The sequence below is a fragment of the Sceloporus undulatus genome, chromosome 6, assembly GCF_019175285.1.
Source record: "Sceloporus undulatus isolate JIND9_A2432 ecotype Alabama chromosome 6, SceUnd_v1.1, whole genome shotgun sequence".
Lineage (NCBI taxonomy): Eukaryota > Metazoa > Chordata > Lepidosauria > Squamata > Phrynosomatidae > Sceloporus > Sceloporus undulatus.
The window spans coordinates 69,933,197-69,955,724 of NC_056527.1; the positions used below are offsets into that span (position 1 = coordinate 69,933,197).

Consider the following 22,528-nt stretch of genomic DNA (forward strand, 5'->3'; position numbering starts at 1 on the left):
AACATGTTGCAAACCATCCTGGGCATAAAATACTGTTTGAAAACACGGAAATTCTGGATCATGCCAACCACTCCCATGTCAGGATACACAGGGAAGCCATTGAAATCCACAAACATCTGGATAATTTCAACTGGAAAGAAGAAACCCTTAAAGTGAACAAAATTTGGCTACCAGTCCTGAGGAATAGCAAAATAAGGACTCAGCAAATGCAAATGGGAAACCATTCAGAGTCAGGGGCTTTCCCAGGAGATAATGATCACCAATTAGCAGACATCAATCCTCTTTTGCATTAGCCTCCCAGCCTGAGGCCAGCCATCAACACAGAACAATACACATGCAAATCACTCCTGCATTCCCAGGCTCACATAGTATATACACCCAAAGAAACTCTGCTACAACATGGCCACATAGCCCGAAAAACCCACAAAAAACTATGAATGCCAGCCATGAAAGCCTTCGACTTTAAATTGGGAGCATACTTAGAATCATAGAATCGTAGAGTTGGAAGAGACCACTAGGGCCATCCAGTCCAACCCCCTGCCATGCAGGAAATCCAAATCAAAGCATCCCTGACAGATGACCATCTAGCCTCTGCTTAAAGACCTCCAAGGAAGGAGACTCCACTACACTCCGAGGGAGTGTTTTCCACTGTCGAACAACCCTTACTGTCAGGATGTTCCTCCTAATGTTGAGGGGGAATCTCTTTTCCTGCAGCTTGCATCCATTGCTCCGGGTCCTAGTCTCTGGAGCAGCAGAAAACAAGCTTGCTCCTTCCTCAATATGACATCCTTTCAAATATTTAAACAGGGCTATCATATCACCTCTTAACCTTCTCTTCTCCAGGCTAATCATCCCCAGCTCCCTAAGGTGTTCCTCATAGGGCATGGTTTCCAGACCTGTCACCATTTTAGTCACTCTCCTTTGGACACGCTCCAGTTTCTCAATGTCCTTTTTTAACTGTGGTGCCCAGAACTGGACACAGTATTCCAGGTGGGGCGTGACCAGAGCAGAATAGAGTGGAACTATTACTTCCCTGGATCTAGACACTTTGGCGGGGTACATACCTCCGCTTTGCGGCGCTCTGCCGCCGCCGCCAGTAGGTCCGCGGGGGAGCCGGAGCCTTCACACGGCCCGACTCCCGCGCGGACCGAAAAAGAAGCTCCAAAATGGAGCTTCTTTTTCCGTCGCGTTTGCGACGTAGCGAGGCGCCAGGGGCGCACTCGCTACGTCACAAGAGACGCGACGCGTACAGACGCTCAGCGTCCGATATGCAAAGATGGCGCCGGCCATGTAGAAGGGCCGGCGCCATCTTGTACAGACGGAGTCAATACTAGGCCCAGGGGCGTCTATAAGAGACGCCCCTTTTTTAAAATGGGACGTCCTCCGGACGTCCCAAATGGCGGTGCAGAAAGCACCTATATTTCTATTGACACAGCCTAGAATCGCATTGGCCTTGTTAGCTGCCACATCACACTGTTGACTCATGTTCAACTTGTGGTCTACTTGGACTCCTAGATCCCTTTCACAAGTAGTTTCATTCAGCCAGGTGTCCCCCATCCTATATCTGTGCATTTCATTTTTCTGCCCTAAGTGCAGTACCTTACATTTCTCTGTGTTGAATTTCATTTTGTTAGCTTTGGCCCAGTTTTCTAGTCTGTTCAGGTCATTTTGAATGTTGATCCTGTCCTCTGGAGTATTAGCTATTCCTCCTAATTTGGTGTCATCTGCAAATTTGATAAGTATTCCCCCAATTTTGTCCTCCAAGTCATTGATAAAGATGTTGAATAGAACTGGCCCGAGGACAGAGCCTTGTGGGACCCCACTGGTCACTTCCCTCCAGGATGAAAAGGAGATGAAAATCCTTAGATATATGACTCAGATACAAAGACATAATAAAGAATAAACAGAGCATATAGAAAATAAAGTCATTGGAAGATTTAGAGAGACGAATTTTTCTCAGATTAACCACAGTAGCTCTTGATGTTGCTTCCACTTTAAGATTTGAGAATTGATAATCTTCATTGCAGAAAGTGTATTATTAGGTTGCCAAGAGTTTGGTAATTTCCACTTGTGACCTAAATTGCCCTGAGGACAAAGTAATGTGTCAAGAAGCATTTGTAATGACTACAGCATATTCACAGACCCCAGAACTTTTTTTTAAAGGTATACAGTAGATGCTCAACACTGTCAGGCAGTGCTGGGAAGTCCTAATCAATTCTGGCTATCTGAAAGCATGTCTGGTGCCTTGCATCTTGTTGCTGTGTGCCTTCAGGTCATGGGTTTTCTAGGCAAGATTTGTTTAGAGGAATTACCTTCCTCTGAGGCTGAGAGAGTGTGACTTGCCCAAGGTCACCCAGTGAGTTCCTATAGCTGAGCAGGGATCCAAACCCGAGTCTCCAGAGTTGTAGTCCAACACTCATACTGGCTCATAGAATAAAAGAAATATTTCCTTTTCATGGACTGCATTTCTCATCCAAATTACACAGACAGATTCATCTTGACATTGATCTGGGCCAGTGATTAAACTCTGAATCTGAGAAATTTCAGATATAGCCACTGGGACAAGCTCTTGAAGAAAATTCAAAGGCAACCCTGGGGTTACTGTCACCCCCCTCCATAAATCTTTGTGCAGTGGGCCCTTGGTATCTGCTGGTGTTTGGTTCCAGGATCCCCTATTCCTATTGAAGTCCTGTTCAATACAACAGCATAGTAAAATGGTGTCCCTTATATAAAATGGCAAAAGCAAGATTTTCCTCTTTGCAATTTATGTATTTCTTTTTAATATGTTTAAACCGTGGATGCTTGAATCCATGGATAAAGAAATCTGTGGATGTGGAAGGCCGATTGTATGCTGTTAATTTCAGCTCTTTAACCCTTCCTTGATGCCTTGGAACTCTGTTCTGGAGGGTCTAATCCCACATTTGTGAATGGCTCCTGGACTGAAGCTGTCTTTGAGTGGAGAAAAAGGGAGCTATCCTTTGCTAAGGATGGGACTAGGCAAGGGAGACGGTGAAAGCGTTGGAACATCCAGCCACCCAGAAGCCTTTCCACGTTCCTGACGATTACATTGCCATTGGAGTTTATCACACTGGGGTAAATTCAGCATTAGAGAGAGATTAAAGCACATCTAAAGCATCTCGCAAGTAAAGCAAAAATGACAAGTAATTATGCAAATGATTATCGCATGCAGTGATATCAGAAATGCATCGTTACTGAAATCCCGAAAGTAAAAAGAGGCGTGTTAATGCTTCTTTGCGGCCACTTTAACAGCAGCTTTTGTGTGATGTTGTGTGAAATCGTTTCACACGATTATGTGATTTCCCTGGGATATTCATGGGATAAACTCCCACTCTCCTTTGTGAGATAAACTTCATCGAAGTCGGTGCTGCTGCATTGCCAGGGCTGTGGGACGCGTTTCAAGGCGTGCCGAAGCCACCCACCTGTGGCCCTCAAGCCTCCCTTCAGCCAAGAAATAACCCAGGTTGACACCGTTGTCACTGCCATGGCTTAACGCTGTGGAACTCTGGGAATTGTAGCTTGTTGTGAAATATGCAAATACTGTAAAAAGCCTTTCCCCTTTGCCTCTCTTCACTGAATCCACACAGCAGAAATACTCTGCTTTGACACCGCTGTAACTGCCATGGCTCAACGCTGTGGAACTCTGGGAACAACCTACAAATCCCAGAGTACCACAGCGTTGAGCCAGGGCAGTTATGGCGGTGTCAAAGCGGATATTTCTGCAGTGTGGAGGCAATGAAGAGAGGCAAAGGAGAAAGGCTGCTTGCTTGCTTGGTTTCTAAGGACCCTCTGAGGGAAGAGGATGCTGAGAGGCAGCGAAAGATGGGCCTCCCAGAGTTCAAGGAAGGAAGGGGAAGGGAAGGAAGAGGAAGAAGCGACCCACGGGAGGGAGGGAGGGGGCCGAAGGGGCAGGGAAGCCAGAGGCAGACAGAGCCACAGCTGGAGCCCCCCTGCCTCTGTTTGGGACCGCATTCCGGGAGCAAGGCGCCTGCCTCTCCCAGGGCTTGGGCTAGGCCAGCCCTGCCCCCCTCCTTCTCCTCCTCCGAAGGACCCTGGGAGGGAGGCGACCTCCTCGCCCCGTTCCCAGGCCTTGAGGCTGAGGCGCCTGCTTCTTCCATCCATCTCTCCGGAGGAAGGCAGGGATGAAGGCGGGAGGATCAGGGGAGGACTGAGAGGAGGAGGGAGGCCAAGTGGCGCCAGAGGGAGGCCTGCCTCGGTGCCCTTCCAGCGGCGCCCCTGCCCTCCCTGCCTCCCCCGCCTGGGGCTGGGGCTGTGGCGGCAAAGGGGAGCCCCAGGAAGGAGGATGGAGACCCTCCGCGCCTTCGGGCTGCTGCAGCTTTCCCTCTCTCTGGCCTGCGGTAAGTAAGGGGCGTCCTCCTGGGCTGCTCCCCTCTTCCCTCTCAGGATGCCAAGGGAGGGTCCCTTGTGGAGTAGGAGCAGCCTTTCCCTCAGGAGACAGAGAGAGAGAGAGTTTGGACTAAAAGTTTTCACATAGCTTTTTGTTATTATTTTAAAAAACCAGGGAGCTGGCTTTTCTAGATAGTTTTGGGTTGTGGTTATTGCCAACTTTTCTATCATTTGATATCTTTGGTAGCATATTCGTCTACAGCTGACACTGCTCTCCTCTATTATTATTATCATTATTATTAACTTTTATTTATGAAGCGCTGTAAAATTACACAGCTCTGTACATACAATCTTTTAGTTAGACGGTTCCCTGCCCTCAGGCTTACAATCTAAAAAGACATGACACAGAAGGAGAAGGAAGTGGTGGAGGGAAAGGGTAAGAGGTCCAGCAGTTCCTCTCTACCTCCAAGGCCTGGACCAAGGGAGATGGACTGGAGGGAGGGCGAGGCTTCACAATGGATGGTTAATCCATTATCTATGTATTCCGTTTCATCTCCAGTCAACTCCAGGAATTAGTGAAGAGGAATTCATAGTAGAAGCTGTGCTATCAATCCGTCCCAGGCCACGCATCCTGTATCCACACTGGAGAAATAATCCGGTTGACAACAGTTTAATTTCCTTGGTTCAATGCTAATTTCACTCTGGGAACTGAAGCTCCGCTCTGCTCTGGGGCCACCACAGACTTCAGTTCCCAGAATGACATGGCACTCAGCCAGGGAAATTAAACCCAGATCATTTCTCCAGTGTGGATACAGCTCAGTCAAGATGATCTGAAACACTGTGGAGAGCAGTGTTGCCAACAAGCCTCAAAGAAATTCCCTGGAATGTTTTACCAAAATCCAAAGTCCCCAGAATTCCCCAATATTTATTAATATTATTCAGCCAAAATCCCCAGAAAGAAATTATTTAAATTCCTCAAATTCTAGGGAATTCCCCAGAAATTGGCAACACTGATGGAGAGACATTTGCCACTGTGAGTCCACTCAACAGACAGCAACAATGCAACAGCATGGCTTCAGTACATAATGTTTTCCTACGCCTTGCCTTAAGGACAACTAAAATGGTGAAGGGACTGGAAACCATGTCCTATGAGGAATGCCTTAGGGAGCTGGGGATGTTTAGCCTGGAGAAGAGAAGGTTAAGAGGTGATTTGATAGCCCTGTTTAAATACTCAAAGGGGTATCATATTGAGGAGGGAGCAAGCTTGTTTTCTGCTGCTCCAGAGAATAGGACCCGGAACAATGGATGCAAGCTCCAGGAAAAGAGATTCCACCTCAACATTAGGAAGAACTTCCTGACAGTGAGGGCTGTTTGACAGTGGAGGCTGGATGGCCACCTGTCAGGGATGCTTTGATTGAGATTTCCTGCATGGCAGGTAGTTGGACTGGATGGCCCTTGTGGTCTTTTCCTACTCTACGATTCTATGATTCTATAATTCTATGACTTCAACTGCTCTGAACAGAATGGACTTGATGGGTGGAACATGAACTGCATGTTTGGCCCCAGAATTACATCTGTGTTAGTAGTTACATCGTGTACTGTATCTTGCTTAGATTTTTAATAAGAAACATGCACAAGTATTTTCATAATTATTTCTGTGTTGATTTTTGTAGGCAAGCCAAATATGGTAAAAGTCATTTTCAAAGGTCATTTATGGGGGGAGGGTGCTTAGTTGGAACAGTTTCTTTCCCACCAAAGTGCGTTCTAATGACAAGTAATAAACATGACTTGCTTACAAAAACAACAGTGATTCATCTGTTCAAGGACAGGACTTTTCTCTCACCCTTTCCCCTTTTCCTTGTGAGAGCAAACATCTGTTCCTAAATCTAGATACATATCTCTCAACTTTTTGCTACATTACATATGTTAATAGGCTGGTGTGCATTACAGTTATGTATATAACCAAGCAATTTCTTTTAATCTCAAACAAATGACTTCAAGTGATTCAGCTTTCCTTAAAACAGGTATTGTTTTGACACTTCTGAGACAAATAATATCCTAGCATATCTGTATATTCATTTACCGTTACAGATGTTTATGCTAAACCAGTCCTTTGAAAGTTTATGATCAGTTTTACAACTGCTATTTTTTACACATCCTAGAAATAGCCATGTACAATAACATAACCCACCCCCTACCAAACAATGAAACCTTTGTGGGGCCAACCAAAATGCAAAAAATATGTGTTGCAAGCTTTCGAATCTCCACTGGGATCTTCATCAGGAGAAAAGAATATATGCCGATGTTAGTCATAAGCCTGCAGACTTGTGACCAACATTGTCATAGGGGTAATTCACACTACCGTATAGACCAAATTGCAACCCGGATTAAAAGTTGGTTGTTCCCACTGGCGCTGGTTTTTGCACATCCGGATCAGGGTTTTGCACACCTGAACCGGGGCAAACCCCCTTCAGCACAAGTTTTCCAAAAGTGGATTTTTTCCTGTTTCTTTTTGGAAAACCCAATTCTTTCATGGTGCCGGCAAATGTGAACTTGTCCCCAGTCATGATCAAGTCATTTAGGGGGAAGGATAAAGGTCAGAGGGTGGGCAGTGGGCAGAACATGCCTCCCCTCTCGCACCAGTTGCTTTGCATGCGGCCTTCTTTAATTTTTTAAACTTTTTGGTGACAGATTATGTGAATGCTTGTGCTACTAAGTTTCCCTTTCAGATATGGCAAATTGATAGAATGTGTGAATGCTTGTGCTACATATGTTTCCCTTTTGTTTGCTTGCTCCCGCCACTGCAGCCAAAAAGTTCACTTTTTGCTCTGTTGTTGGCATGTGGCTGGGACCCCTGTTCTGCTTTCCTGCCCCCCCCCCCTCCTCAGCCTCTCTCCCTTTGCTTTGGGGACTGTTTGGTGGGGTCTGGGAGCCATTCCCTGGCTGCCCCCTTCTCTTCTCTTCTCTTCTCGTCTCTTCCTCCCCCTCTCTCCCCTTTACCTCCCTTAGCAAGGCTCGATGCAGATCCTTTCCCCACTTCCACTGAAGCGCCGCAGTAGGATTGAAGGGGGCAAAGAGGGAGGATGGCAAGCCCTGGAACCTAGAAGTGGGGAGTGGGCTGAGGAGAGCGTGAGGGGAGAAAAGAAGGAGGGAAGGACAAAATCATAGAATCATATACTTCCTTTCAGTTATGAAAGGAAGGGGGCATAAAGTAACCTGGGCATAAAGCTAGAATGGAGGACCTCTTTTCACCATCATAGACATGTTAAACCCAGGCATTTGTTTTTATTTGAGAAGTTGACAGAATATGTGAACGTTGCCGCTAGATTTTTTTTTAAAAGAAGGGGGGGGAGCACCCATGCCATTGGCAAATGGCTGTATGATGTCACCACTGATGACAGCGGAAGTGAATATGTAAATCATTTGACAACAGGAGTCTTCATCTTAAATTGCTACTTTGTGAAGTGTGAACATCAGTGTGGTAAATTGCACCGGGGAGGTTCAATCGCGGTAAAGGTAGTGGGAACATCATTCCGGACAGATTTGGTATTGGGATTACTGGATCTGCCTGGATCTATCCAGGACAAAAGCACCAGTGTGAAAGGGGCCATAATTTTTTTCTCCTGTATAATCTTTGTTTGAAACCAGTGAAGGTTTGAAAGCCTGCAGCATGTATTTTGTGCATTTTGGTTGGCCTAATAAAAGTATCACTGTTCTGTGGATTTTGAATATTGTTGTACTTTGTTACATGGCCAACACAGCTACCTCTAGATATGTTTTCTATGAATAGTCATGTGAACTATGAGACAAATTCTAAAATCCATATTTATAAGACTAAACAAAAAGGCACAAAAATCTCAGTGCTAGCTTGTGAAACCAAGGCGCATTACAGACCGCCGAAAAGCGGTGGCCTGCACCCGCCCCTTTCCCTGCTGGATCGGGGCCTCAGCGGCTAGAGCGGCAGCTGCTAAGCCCCTGATCTGCTGCTTTCCAGGCCGCAGGGAAGCGGCAAAAGGCCCCTTCCCCGAGGCCTGGAAAGGGGTGTCCTTGGATGTATTAGGCTTGGGGCATCAAGAAGTGACACCCCTTTTTAAACCTAGGATGTCCTGAGGACGTCCCTTATGGTGGTTTGTAACGTGCCCAAGTTTCTTTATCCGGCAAAAAAATTTTTTTAAAGTTTACAGGAGAGAAGGGGGGAAGGTGACTAAGGCTGAAAACAGACAGCCCTAAAGGTGTGGCATCACGCCGCCCCTTTGTATGCCAGATTGGGGCCATGACAATTGCATGCCGTGGCTCCAATCTGGCCTTTTCCCCAGCGCAAAAAGGAGTGTCAGAAAACCACTCTTTTTTGTGCCAGTGAACAGGTGCTCATTTCGCTATGGGTCTTCTCCGCTCCTGCAGCGTGTGGCATCTGGTTGCTGCATCGCAGGAGTGTTCCCACGCTGCCTGCTGTCAGTCTGGGCGGGTGGCGTGAGGCTGGAATGGGGGCAGAATTGGGGCATGCATCATGCAGTTGCCATGCCCCCACATCACCCCCATGCCAACTCTTATTGCCAGTCTGTTTTGCCCCATAGTCAAGTTTTCTGCATGTTGTCTTCAGAAGGGTCTGTAGGATATCAAATTAGGCTCATGAGGCCACATTCCCAATTGCCTGGACTAACTGGTGGCAGCAGCAACAACAAAATATTATAGAGTAGCATTTCTCCACTTCAGAATGAAAAAGATCATTTGAAACCTCCAACTTGTAGCTATCAGATACTTCAGACTCTTTTTTTTAAGAAAAAAAGGGGTGCAATCTCTTGCATAGGTTTATGTAATTTTCTAGCTGCCATTTCACTCTGATTCCACCCCAATTATGTATGTGTGCATGCATATCTGCCCCCTCAGTATTGTAGTTTTAGGAAATGAGTTATAATCCACAATTTGAAAACACACACAGTAAGCCACACATAGTACCCTGGCTATGATCAACTGAAATGTCACAGAGCAGCAGAGCTTGGTTAATTCCTTTGGGTATGTTGAAAAGATTCATCTTTTACTGTCCTCACTCTGGATCATTTGACACACCATATAACATATCTGAGCTGTAAACCTAAAAAATAACATGCATACAGGACAACTATATTTAGAGGCACATGGCTCATACAGTTATATTAATTGGACAGCTGTAGCTCACTGGCAAGCGTACAATTAGAAAATCCAAGTTTTCTAGTCATATGTGGATAGCCTACTATACCAGGGTGGATGATGAGCACCTGTTCAAACACACAATCTCAGAGGCATACCCACTCTGCCTTTATCCTTATTGATCTGTAACATTGGTCAGAAACAAGATTTAGAAGAGCTTTGAGTACTGTAGTGTGTTTGTGTCTGCATTTGGATCTTCACTGTTTTTGATCCTTTGCTTTTGTTGTGTGCCCTCCAGTTGTTTCCATTTATGACACCCCTAAGGTGAACCTATAATTGGGTTTTCTTACCAAGTTTCTTCAGAGGGTGTTTTCCATTGCCATTCTCTGAGGATAGAGAGTATGACTTGCCCAAGGCCACCCAGTGGATTTCCTTCCCTTAAGTGTATCTCTTTTGCCCCACCATTTGCCACTAGGGGACTGCTGGTACAGTGGTACCCCGGGATACGAATTACCCAGCTTACGAATTTTTCGGGATACGAAAAAATCCCATAGGGATTTATTGTTTCGGCTTACGAAGGTTTTTTCGGGTTACGAAAAAACACCGGCGCTGTTTTAAATGGAAAGGCCGCCACCGGAGGGCAGCAGAGAGCTATTTTTTCCATTAGCGCCTATGGCAATTCGGCTTACGAAGGTTTTTCGGGTTACGAAATTAGCCGCGGAACGAATTAATTTCGTAACCCGAGGTACCACTGTACTTGTGAGGAGTTGCTCTGGAGTTTTCTGTTATTCATCTTACTCTGTAAAATTATTTTCAGAACACAGTGAGCTCAAGCAACTGAGGCATATGCAAAAAGAGAAGGGAAAAAGGAGTGCACCTGAAAACAACCCTGCAGCCCAGGTTACTGCTAACAGGGATGTAAACAGCTGTCAAAATTCTTCTTGTCCCTGGAGAAAGGTGGAAAATATATTTACTGTTCTCCCCACAGGCGAAGTATGAGAAAATTAAAATGTTTCATATCTCACACAGGGGGCTGGAGAAGAGAAGGTTAAGAGGTGATATGATAGCCTTGTTTAAATATTTGAAGGGATGTCATATTGAGGAGGAGCAAGCTTGCTTTCTGCTGCTCCAGAGAACAGGACATGGAGCAATGGATGCAAGCTACAGAAAAAAAGAGATTCCACCTCAACATTAGGAGGAACTTCCTGACAGCAAGAGCTGTTTGACAGTGGAACACACTCCCTTGGTATGTTGTGGAGTCTCCTTCCTTGGAGGACTTTAAACAGAGGCTGGATGGACATTGATGGAAAGTTCCTGCATGGCGGGGGTTGATGGAGAGTTCCTGCATGGCAGGGGGGGTGGACTTATAGCTGACTTCAGCATTCAGCCTGTCATTATGTTTGTTGTTGTTGTTAATGTAGAGTTAGGGCCTAAACCATGCTCTGACTTCCCCGAGGTCAGTCTTGACAGTGGTTTTCAGTATAAAAATAAATGGAAGGGTATTATAGCAGATAGAAAGTACTGTATTTTCTGGCGTATAAGGCGACTTTTTAAGTCTGCCTTATGCGCTAGAATTATACCCCAGAGACAGGCGAATGGCATAGCCACCTCCCTGTCTCTGGGGTCCTTGCTGGGTCCTCTCCCAGCCAGCCGGCACTCGCGCCAGCTGGAGGGGACCTCTCTAGAGGCCCGGAGAGGATTCTCGGCAGCTTGACTCGCTGCCCTTTTTTTTCAAAAGGCAGCAGGGAAGCGGCTCCAGAGCCGGTCGGGCTGAGGAAAAGAGCAGGCCCCTTACTCCTTTGCGCCGCCGCCGGGGATCCTCCGATCCTGTAGCGGCTTCAGAAGTCCTCTGCAGAAGCCGCTGGAGGAGTGGAGGATCCTAGATGGCGGCGGCGGCGGCTTCCGTGGAGGACTTCTGAAGCCGCTGGAGGATCGGAGGATCCCCGGCGGCGGCGGTGGTGCAGAGGACTAAGGGGCCGCTCTTTTCCTTGGCCCGGCCGGCTCTGGAGCCGCTTCCCCGCCACTTTTTGAAAAAAAAAATGGCGGCGAGAGGATCCTCTCTTAGGCCTCTAGAGAGACCCCCTCCAGCCGGTGCGAGACCCCCTCAGGGGCATCCAGGGATGCTGCTGGCAGGCGACTTGGAGGGTCATCTTATACCCCCCGTCGCCTTATACGCCGGAAAATATGGTACATGTTCCTCACTATTTGAGTAATTACATAACATCTGCACACAACATGTTTTAAAGTGAAGGGCTCCTGAAAGAGGATGGTAACATGGAGACTTGAAACTTAGGTATTCTTTCACCCTTCCTGGAGACTGAGCACTGGTATATGTTGTTCTTTCACAGGCACATACAGGGCACCTTTTGTGGTCTTTTAGTTCACCATTTGCTAAATCTTTATGCTTGCAAGCAGTTTTCACAAACTAACTCAGATTAAACTGTTTTATATCCTTCAAAATGATACATGATAGTGTATTAAAAACCCATACATGTTGAAGATTCACTTAACGTTTTGGTTAGGAAGGTTTTGACTTAATTTGCTTTTGCAAAAGAGTAGTTACTGGTACATTTGTTTGGTGCATACAGAGGCATCTAGAATGGAAAGACTGTAAATCAAGGGTGGGAATAGTGGTCCTGCAGAAGCTTTGTACTGCAGTTCCAAGCAGCCCTACTTAAGATAGTAAATGGTGAGAAATGCTGGAATTTGCAAACATATACAAAATATGTGAATACAAACACACATATAATTACTACAACCTAAAAAAGTGAATAATCTTAGCACATTGTTGAATATCCTCACTTCCTCCTCCTCCACTTCTCCTCTGCCTATTCAATCAAACATTTTTAGTGCATTTAACAGTTGCAAGTTCAATAGCAGCAAAAGGGCTCAAGCTCGACTCAGGCTTGCATCCTTCCAAGGTTGCTAAAATGAATACTCAGATTGTTGGGGGCAATTAGTTTACAGTTGTAATCTGCTTAGACACTGTTAGTTCAGTATGATGCAGTATATAAATGAAGCTGTTTGTTTGTTTTTGTTTCTAAACACAATAACATAGCAAAATATATATAAAATGGCAATATCAAGGCTTGCTTTTTGGAATGTATATATTTTTTGAATATTTTTAAGCCATGGAAAGTGGGATCCTGGATATGGAGGGCCGACTGTATCCAGATAAAAATTGAAATGAAAATAATTCATAATATAAGCAGGCAAAATGACATTTAAATCTGGAGAATTTCTTACAACTTACATAATTATGGGGGTTTTTCTTTTGGCTTCTGTTAAACTTTCCTGATCCTTTGCTTCCCTACTGTTTTACTGTTTAGTTGGTTATAGTGTGGCCCAGATGTGACTGTACCCGCTCTGCTGATTGTTTTCTCTTAACCTTTCATGTCATGTTGTAAATAGTAACATTTCAAATGATGAAAGTACATGTATTTGCTTAGGCTATTTCTGCTTGGCTGAGGGCCAGTTTATATCATGAGAAAAGTCATGTAGTGAAGCTTTTTCCTCTTGCTGCTTGATTTTAGTGTTATATAAGATGACTCTGAAACTGAGCAAGATGAAATGATTTTTTTTGGGGGGGGGGGGAGCCAAAGAATTAACAGTAGTAAATTAAAGTATCAAATAGATAAGACAAGAAGAAAAAATCTTCCAAAAAATTAAATGGCTTCATTTTGTAAAGGGAGCAGATAGTTGTAGTCATAAACAATTCTCTCAGACCAACCCTTTGGTTTTTTATGTGTGCATTTTCAAAGCAATTAATTCATAGAATCATAGAATCACAGAGTTGGAAGAGACCGCACGGGCCATCCAGTCCAACCCCCTGCCATGCAGGAAATCACAATCAAAGCATCCCCAGCTGATGGCCATCTAGCCTCTGCTTAAAGACCTCCAAGGAAGGAGACTCCACTACACTCCGAGGGAGTATGTTCCACTATCGAACAGCCCTTACTGTCAGGAAGTTCCTCCTAATGTTGAGGTGGAATCTCTTTTCCTGTAGCTTGCATCCATTGTTCCAGGTCCTTTTCTCTGGAGCAGCAGAAAACAAGCTTCCTCCCTCCTCAATATGACATCCTTTCAAATATTTAAACAGGGCTATCATATCACCTCTTAACCTTCTCTTCTCCAGGCTAAATATCCCCAGCTCCCTGAGTCGTTCCTCATAGGACAAGGTTTCCAGACCCTTCACCATTTTAGTCGCCCTCCTCTGGACATGCTCCAGTTTCTCAATGTCCTTTTTGAATTGTAGTGCCCAGAACTAGACAAAATATTCCAGGTGGGGCCTGACCAGAGCAGAATACAGTGGCACTACTACTTCTCTTGATCTAGACACTATACTTTTATTGATGCAGCTTAAAATTGCATTGGCCTTTTTAGCTGCTGCATCGCACTGTTGATTCATGTTCAACTTGTGGTCTACTTGGACTCCCAGATCCCTTTCACACGTAGTTTCATTCAGCCAGGTGTCCCCCATCCTATATCTGTGCATTTCATTCTTCTGCCCTAAGTGCAGTACCTTACATTTCTCTGTGTTGAATTTCATTTTGTTAGCTTTGGCCCAGCTTTCTAGTCTATTCAGGTCATTTTGAATCTTGATCCTGTCCTCTGGAGTATTAGCTATTCCTCCTAATTTGGTGTCATCTGCAAATTTGATAAGTATGATCCCAATTCTGTCACCCAGGTCATTGATAAAGATGTTGAATAACACTGGGCCCAGGACAGAGCCCTGTGGGACCCCACTGGTCACTTCTCTCCAGGATGAAAAGGAGCCATTGTTGAGCACCCTTTGGGTTCGGCCGGTCAACCAATTACAGATCCATTTAACAGTTACTTTGTCTAGCCCACATTTTACAAGCTTGTTTGCAAGAATGTCAAAGGCCTTACTGAAATCAAGATATACTATATCCACAGCAGAGTGTTTCACAGTTGTAGGTACACTACCAAAAAACAATTGTATGTTAAGTATTAATGTCACTTACACTATTCTCACTACACTACAACTGTTCACTTATTTTATCAGTACTATAATAAAGAAATTTTTAAAGTTTACCAGGAAAATTCTAAAGTTTTCAGAAATTTTCCAGTAAATTTCTTAAATTTCTAAATTTCCAAAAATTTCAAACACTCTCAAATCACATGTCCAAGTAAACTAGCATCAACAAATAAACACAAAAACAAAAAATGAAAAATTATCAAATTTTGAAAATTTTGAAAATTTTATAAATTTCCCAAAATTTTAATTTTTCAAAAATTTGTAAATTTCTCCACTTGGAGATTTATAAAGAGATAAGCATAAATAATATCAAAAAACCACTGACAGCAAATTTTAGCTAAAACTTTCACAATTTTCAAAATTTCCCCAAAATTTGGTAAAATTTAAAAAAATTAAATCCTCTAAAATCCCATATATTAGTAAGCACAGATGAACAAATATGGATGAGAACCAGTAAGATTCAATGATACTGAATTTCAACAAAAATTTAAATTTCTCCAAAATTTCCCAAAATTTTTCCAAATTTCACCAAAGTGTCCTAATTCTCTATAAATGCTGGTTAAGTCTTTTTTTTTCCATTCAGGTCTCTCTGTTTTTAAATTTATACAAAAGTAAGTATAAGTGGTGCCAATAAGATGGTTAATCTATCTAATTCATAAATCAGCCAAGGTTTTTAAGAAACTTCACCAGTATCATCCAATCTTGGTCTAATTTTGCTTCTGTCCTTCTTCCTTCCTAAGTAATTAGGAGGTAACAACAGTATCAATTCTGTCGTCTGCTCCACCCATCCTCCTTCCGTTGCACACGTTGTGGTCCTAAAACAAGTTGAGAGCAACTCCAGACTAATCTCCACTATCGTCTCCTCCACCCATCCTCCTTCTCTCGCACTCTTTGTAGTCCAGAACTAAATTAAAAAATAATTCCCAACAAATCTCGGCAGCTGTCTCCTCCATCCGTCCTCCTTCCTTCAAACTCTTTGCAGATAAAAAAAAAAATTGAAAACAATTCCAAATAGTCCTGAATGGTCATCTCCTCCAACCATCCTCTTTCTGTTGCGTTCTTTGTGGATAAAAAACCAGATTTTAAACACTATCCAGAATTTCAATTTTTTTCTCCTCCGCCTCCTCTCTGCCTCATTTCACATTTTTCAGTCCAAAAATAAAAATTTACAAATGCAGCTCAACAAATATTTCTTTCCTTTACACTTCTAAGTAACTTTCAGTCCTCCTCTTAAAGTCCAAACCAAAAAGAAAAAGACTTGCGAACAAAGCTGCACTGATCAATCCACTATGCTTTCACCTTTTTCTATTTTTCTATCTTTCTCTCTGTGTTCTCAAAAATAAAAATAACAATAGTACTTCACCACTTCCCTCCTTCCATTACTTTCCTTGCATTAATCTTGCGTCAGTCCCTCATGGCAGTTGCCATTTTCAATCTACACTAATTGTAATGTTCAGTGAGCAGTTTCAAAAGTTTCAGAAAGTATATAACCATAAATGGCTAGTTTTTTCCTCCATGGTTGTTTCTTTAAATAAATTTTAAAAAAAGACTTGATATCTTCAAGTTGTTCTTTTAACTTATTAGGGTCCACTACCCAGTATCTTTATCAAAGCTTTGTAGATCCTGTTCTCTCCCTCCTCCCCTCCCCACTTCTCCAAGTGAGGAGAGATGAAAGGTAAAAAGAGCAGGTCTATTAGTTCTGCCGATTTTATGTGAACTTTGTGGTCCTTCAAAGAGTCCAGAGAGATTGTGTTGAGCTTGGCTGAAAGGCTTATTTACACAACAAAGCAACTAAATCTAAATCTAAAAAAAAGCAGCTGGCTTTTATTTCGTTCATAATGTTCTGTAATGGGATAATTAAATTTTCTCCCAACGTTTTATAATAGTTTTATAGTAAAGTCCATATGGACCAGGGGTTTCCCCATTCTTAAGTCTTTTTATTACTTGTTTAATTTCTTCTTTTGTAATTGGTTGGTCTAACCAAATTTTTTGTTCTTCTGTAATGGGTTTAATCTCCATTCCTTCTAGAAATTTTACTCTTTGCATTTTCTTGCTTTTTTGACCTTCATATATTTGTGTTTAATATTTATAAAATGCTTCTTTAATTTTTTTCTGCTCTGTAATTATTAATGTAATAGTTACAGAGCAGAGAAAAATTAAAGAAGCATTTTATAAATATTATACACAAATATATGAAGGTCAAAAAAGCAAGGAAATGCAAAGTGACACAGTTTTCCCACTCTTTCTTTAAACTGTAAGCCAGCCACTTACCAGTTTTATTAGCATTTTCAAAGTTATATTATTTTGTGTATTTCATGTTTTTTTCCTCTCATCCGTCAAACACATTGATATTTGTTTTTGTAGTAATCTTATTTCTTTTGCTAATTCTGTTTTTTTTTGGGGGGGGTGTCTCATTTAATTATTTTTCTTTTCCCTTTATTATTTTACTGATTTTATTAATTTGTTTCATCTTTTTCTTTTCCATTGTACACATTGTTGTAAAAAGAAACCCCACATGATAGCTTTGCTTGCTTCCCAAACTGTTATGTTGTCTACCTCTTTATCTAAGTTTTCTTGAAAATATTTTTCTAATGTTATTTTAGCCTTTTCGATTACTTCTTTTTTTCTTAGTAATTTTTCATTAAGCCTCTATGAGGTGTTTTGTCTTAAATCTTTTAATAACAATTGAATAGGGTTATGATCCAATATAGCTTTTGATAAAGATTCCATTTTTACTATATTCTTTGCCCAGGATTTAGATATTAAAAACATATCTAATCTAGATAAGGATCTGTGATCATCAGAATAATAGGTGAAATTCTTTTCTTCCCCGTATTTATACTTCCACACCTCTATCATAGCTAATTTTCCCATCATTTTATCAATTTTGGGGGGGATTTCCCTTGATTTTTTAAAAATATAATTTTGTCTGATTTTCAGTCTAAGGAGGGGGTCTAATACCCCATTCCAATCACCCGGGCCATCATGATAATCTGATCATAATTTAATTCTAAGGTTTCACCCATTAATTAATTTCTGATTTTCTTTTCCACCTAGTGGTCCATATACAGTGCGCTCGCGCCATACGCGGGCGCGCCATATGTGGCCTTGAGCATACGCGCTCAAGCCGCGGGGCGCGCGCGGGGCGGAAGGGGCAGCGTGTCCCATTCAATTGAATGGGCGCGTGCGCTTGTTGCGCCCCGCGCACGCCCGCGCCGCCATGCCGCCGCGCACAAGCCCCATTGTGTCCAATGGGCTTGAGCATAGGCGGAATTCGCCTTACGCGGAGGGATCCGGAATGGATCCCCCGCGTAAGGCGAGGACGGACTGTACTCCTATATTGAAAACTTTCTGGGCCGAAATTTTTACTTCAACTCCTATCTAGCACCCTTCTTTATCGTTAAGTCTTTTAGCAGGTGGCAAATTAGAATATATATATATATAGAACTGTTCCTTTCTTCTTGGATTTGGTTGCAGACACATATTCATGACCCAATTTCTTATTTTCCAAGAGTCTAACATCTTTATCTTTGATGTGAGCCTCTTGAAGACATCCCATTTTTCCTTTCAAATAATGGAATATTTTTCTCTGTTTTTATGAGGTATTAAGCCCCTTTACATTCCACGAAAGAATTTTCAAATTCATTTTAGAAATGTGTCTTTTTTATTCTTATTTGTTTATTCAACACCAACCTCTTATTTTAATAGTTAAAGTTCGTTTGTTTCTCTTTTTCCTTCTTCTTTGCTGTCTTCATGGTAGCTTGAATTTTCCCCATCATCAGGATTGTCTTCTTCTGCTCATGGATTCGTCCTCTCATATTTTGTTTCCTCCTCAGATGATTCCAGGTTTTTTCTGTGTGTCTTCCAGAATTCCTTTGCTTTGCTTACGGAATTTATCCTTATTCTTTTTTTTCTTAAAAAAAAAAGAGATTCCCTTCAGAATTTCCCATCTGTAAGCAACCTTATGCCTTTTAAAAATGCTGTTAGAAATCTGTTGTCAGTTCTTTCTTTTCAATATTCCTGATGGGATGTCTTTAAAAAATCATAAGTTCTTCTTTATCGACAACAGTCTCTTTTCATAAGTTTTTTTGCAGTACAAGTTCTTTACTTTTGGTTCTCACAAAATAAATTATGATGTCTCTTGGTAATTTTTTTCCCTTAGCCATTCTGGAATTAATCCTAAATAATTTATCAATTTATTTTGAGAAGTCGTCACATGGCTCTCCTGCAAAGTCAGCTAATATTGGCACCAGATAGTTAAATAAGTCCTTGTTTTATATCTCTCTCAGTCCTCTGATCTTCAAATAGTGTTTTCTCATTTTCATGTCTGAGACTGCCCTTAAATCCTGTTCCTTTTCTTGTTCCAATGACAGTTTCAATGTCCTGTCTTCTAATTCTTTTGTTTTAACTTCCTGTATTTCCACTTTTATGTCTGTTGCTTTTAAGTCCTTAGATACACTTTCTATTGTTTGTCTAAGACTTTTTATTTGTGTTTCAAAATCTCATTTCTATTCAGTTTTTAAGTCTATCATTTCTTGCCTCATTTGCTTCATTCCTTGGTTTAATTTCTTAATCTCCTCCATGATGATATTCTGTTCCTTTTGTCTCAAATTATATTCTAATGATGGTTTTCTTTGTAGTTGTGATGTTGACTGTGCTGTTGTATGTTTTCCTAAGGACATTGCTATGTTTTAATTCTAGTGATTTTTTATTTATTTATTTACTTGTTTGTTTTGTTTTTCCCCCTTCTTTTTCCTTCTAGGTTATCTTTAATTATGAGAACTTGTTTATTTTAGTGATTACTAAAAAAAATTAACAGAAATTTTAATGATTTCTAATTATTAAGTTTTGGATTTTTGTCTGAATTATCTTTTTTTCACCACTGTATATTGCTTTTAATTACTGATTCAGTCTTCCTCTATTAATTTCTATTATTTACTTTTTAGTCCTGCTTTGGCGTCCATTCTCCACTAGAAGTTGCTTTAGGATTTCTTTAGATCTAGCTTCTTTTCACTTTGCAGCGTTCCTTTTCGTTCTCACTCTGTCACGTTTGTTTTGTCTGTCTTCTTTTAGTCCTTTGCACTTTTACAATTAGACTGTGCTCCACTTAGTGTATTGTTCATTTAGAAGACTACTGTCAGAACCATGGTTCTATCAGGAGTTGATAGAAGGCTGGATAATGTAAATAAATTATAAAGGAGGGTAATATAGCATTATATATTAGACATTAGCTGTAGTTGGGAATAATATTGGTTATATTCGAGGATATTTTTGGTGAGGGATGGGCAGAGTACAGCTCGTCAGAATGGCTTTGAGAAAGTGAGGTTGAGAATGTGCTCTTGTGCGGCGGAGGTGGTGGTGTCTGTTACTAGGAGAAGGGGGTAGATGGTGGAATTGTTTGTGGCTGAGAGAGATAATGTTGGTGAGAAGATTGGGAGACAGAGTGGTTTGGATCTGTGGGAATTGGAGGTGTGTGCAAGGTTTCGTGCCATCTGAGGATTGTGTGGAGTTTGGATTTGGGGGGCTTTAATATACTGTTTGGACTTTGGGGGGTAGTTCTGGCTTAAACACTGACTGGTGAATTTCTGCCTGTGTGTATTCAATAAAGGTTCATGCAACCTTGGACTGGTTGATACACACTAGTTCTGAATTTGCTCAAGTCTGACAACAGCAGAAATAAAGAAAAATTCATCAGATAAATAATAGATATATTGTTACTATTTCTTCTAGTTCAAAGTTGATGTAGTTCTTTAAAATTTATTTGGATAGTGTAAATTGATAATGATATTACAATTTCATTAAATGTAGTGTTTCTTTTTTCTTTTTCTTTTTTATTCAGTTGATTCAAACTTCTTGTTTACTCAGCCCATTTATTTGTTCAGTCCATAAATTTCAGGGTTATAGTTGATCAGTGTTTTCAATTGATTTCTTTTTCATTATTTCTATGTAAGGTATGAATCACATTACTTTATACTGTAATTTTAGATGGATTAAATTGATTGTCCTTTAAGCAGATTTGTTTTTTTAAATTTCTTTTTATTTATGGGAAGCAAGTGCGTTCAGATTGTTCTTTAAATATTTTAAGTGAATTAATTCAGTTGTCTTTCAATTAAAATGAATTCACTTTTATCTGTTCAAGCAGATAAGTTAATAAAGTTAAATTAGTGTATTTTTAATTGCTTTTCTTTTCCTTTTCTCGCTCTCACACTTTCTCTTTCTTCTATGTTCTCCCCCTTCACCCTTTTACTCCGCTCTGCTTCACTTCTCTTTACGCTCCCGGCACCCTTGTCCCCCTTCAAGCAATCGGGCTGTCATTCTCCATCTTTGTCCCCAATTCACTCTGTGAAGTCTTCAGAGCCCCTGGGAGCCTGCCAATCTCCTCTTTTTGCAAGGGCAAGATATCTCCCGTTTGTTGTTGCTTTTATTGTTAGTTTTCTTGTTAGGTTTTGTGGGTTCTGCCACCTGGTGATATTGTCTTCGGAGCCTCTCTAGAGACAATCCACCATATCACCGAGCCCAGCCAGAAGTTCAAGTCTTCTTCCCAGGTTTCTTGAAGGTGTTAAAATGATCTGCCCTGGATTTCAAATATATTCGCGATACCACTGCTTTATTATATTCTTTATAATATTGTTCTTATGCCTTTTGACACAATGGCCACAATGTAAATTCTGTTTTGATGTTTTAAGCAGTCTGGACTATTTTTTTCATGAATCAAACTAACATCAATAATAGTAGGAAATCTCTGTTTAGATTTTAAAAGTTGCCTAAAGAAGCCCTGGTGCCACTGTAGTTAAATGCCAGTATTGCAGTCACTCACTTACAAACCACAAGGTTGTGAGTACAATCACAGCCAGGGAGGGGTTCAGGGTTGATTCAGCCTTGCATCCTTCTGAGGTGGCTAAAATGAGTACCCAGCTTGTTGGGTGCATACTCATAATCAGTATGGATCATTTTCACCTAATATGATTTAGAAATTATGAAATTAAATCAATGGAAGGTTTTAAAATATGGGAAACAATGTTCTAACTTGTTAAAATTATGTTACTGTATAGTGCGATCTTGTATAGTGAAGGGTCTTGAAACCATGTCCTATGAGGAACGACTTAGAGAGCTGGGGATGTTTAGCCTGGAAAAAAGAAGGTTAAGAGGTGATATGATAGCCCTGTTTAAATATTTGAAGGGATGTCATATTGAGGAGAGAGCAAGCTTGTTTTCTGCTGCTCCAGAGAGCAGGACCCGGAACAATGGATTAAAGCTTCAGGAAAAGAGATTCCACCTCAACATTAGGAAGAACTTCCTGACAGTAAGGGCTGTTCGACAGTGGAACACACTTCTCGGAAAGTGGTGGAGTCTCCTTCTTTGTAGGTCTTTAAGCAGAGGCTGGATGGCCATCTGTTGGGTATGCTTTGATGGGGAGTTCTTGCATGGCAGGGGGTTGGACTGGATGGCCCTTGTGGTCTCTTCCAACTCTATGATTCTATAGGACTCTTTTGTATAATTTAGTTCCTGATTACAGGATGATAAAGAATTTGATTCTAAGTATTCTTGTTCCTACAACTCCCTGCCCTGTTACCCCCTGCTGCTCCCCCGCCCCGTTTAGCGGGAAGTAGAGGCTTCCCTCTGTCTTTTCTTCTTTGACCCAGTTTAACATGCAGATACGAACATTTACACTCTGTTAGTGTTTGCTGGTGCCAATCATATTTTCATGCAGTATATCTAAGAAGGCATCTGTTTATATCCTGCATCCTTGCTTTGTACTAAATTTATTATTTGTGTCTCTGAATTTTACTTGCCTCATTTCCTTTGGTTTTTCCCCCCATTCAGCATTATGATTGTTCTCAATCTTTTCCCACAACCAGCTGTGCTGACTATGAAGGTCAACTAACATAATGGCTAATTAGTAACAAAACAAAAGAAAACTGCATTAAACTATGTGGTTTGCTTTTTGAAAATGGGTGGCCTAGTTTCTTTTGTTATTTTAAAATAATTATTTTTGCTTGTTTGCCTCTAAAAATGGGAGAATCTTGATATTAGTTT

At 41.6% G+C, this 22,528-nt stretch overlaps 1 protein-coding gene across 1 annotated transcript in view; it reads left to right on the forward strand.

Annotated features, from left to right (window-relative positions):
- The first annotated feature begins 3,925 nt into the window (after nt 1-3,925).
- The window catches only part of RAMP3 (receptor activity modifying protein 3), a 56,000-nt gene continuing 37,397 nt past the window's right edge, over nt 3,926-22,528 (forward strand). Inside the window, exon 1 of the mRNA XM_042476261.1 lies at nt 3,926-4,376. Coding sequence (XP_042332195.1) covers nt 4,322-4,376 — 55 coding nt within the window. The 5' untranslated portion in view covers nt 3,926-4,321. The remainder of the gene's footprint in view (nt 4,377-22,528) is intronic.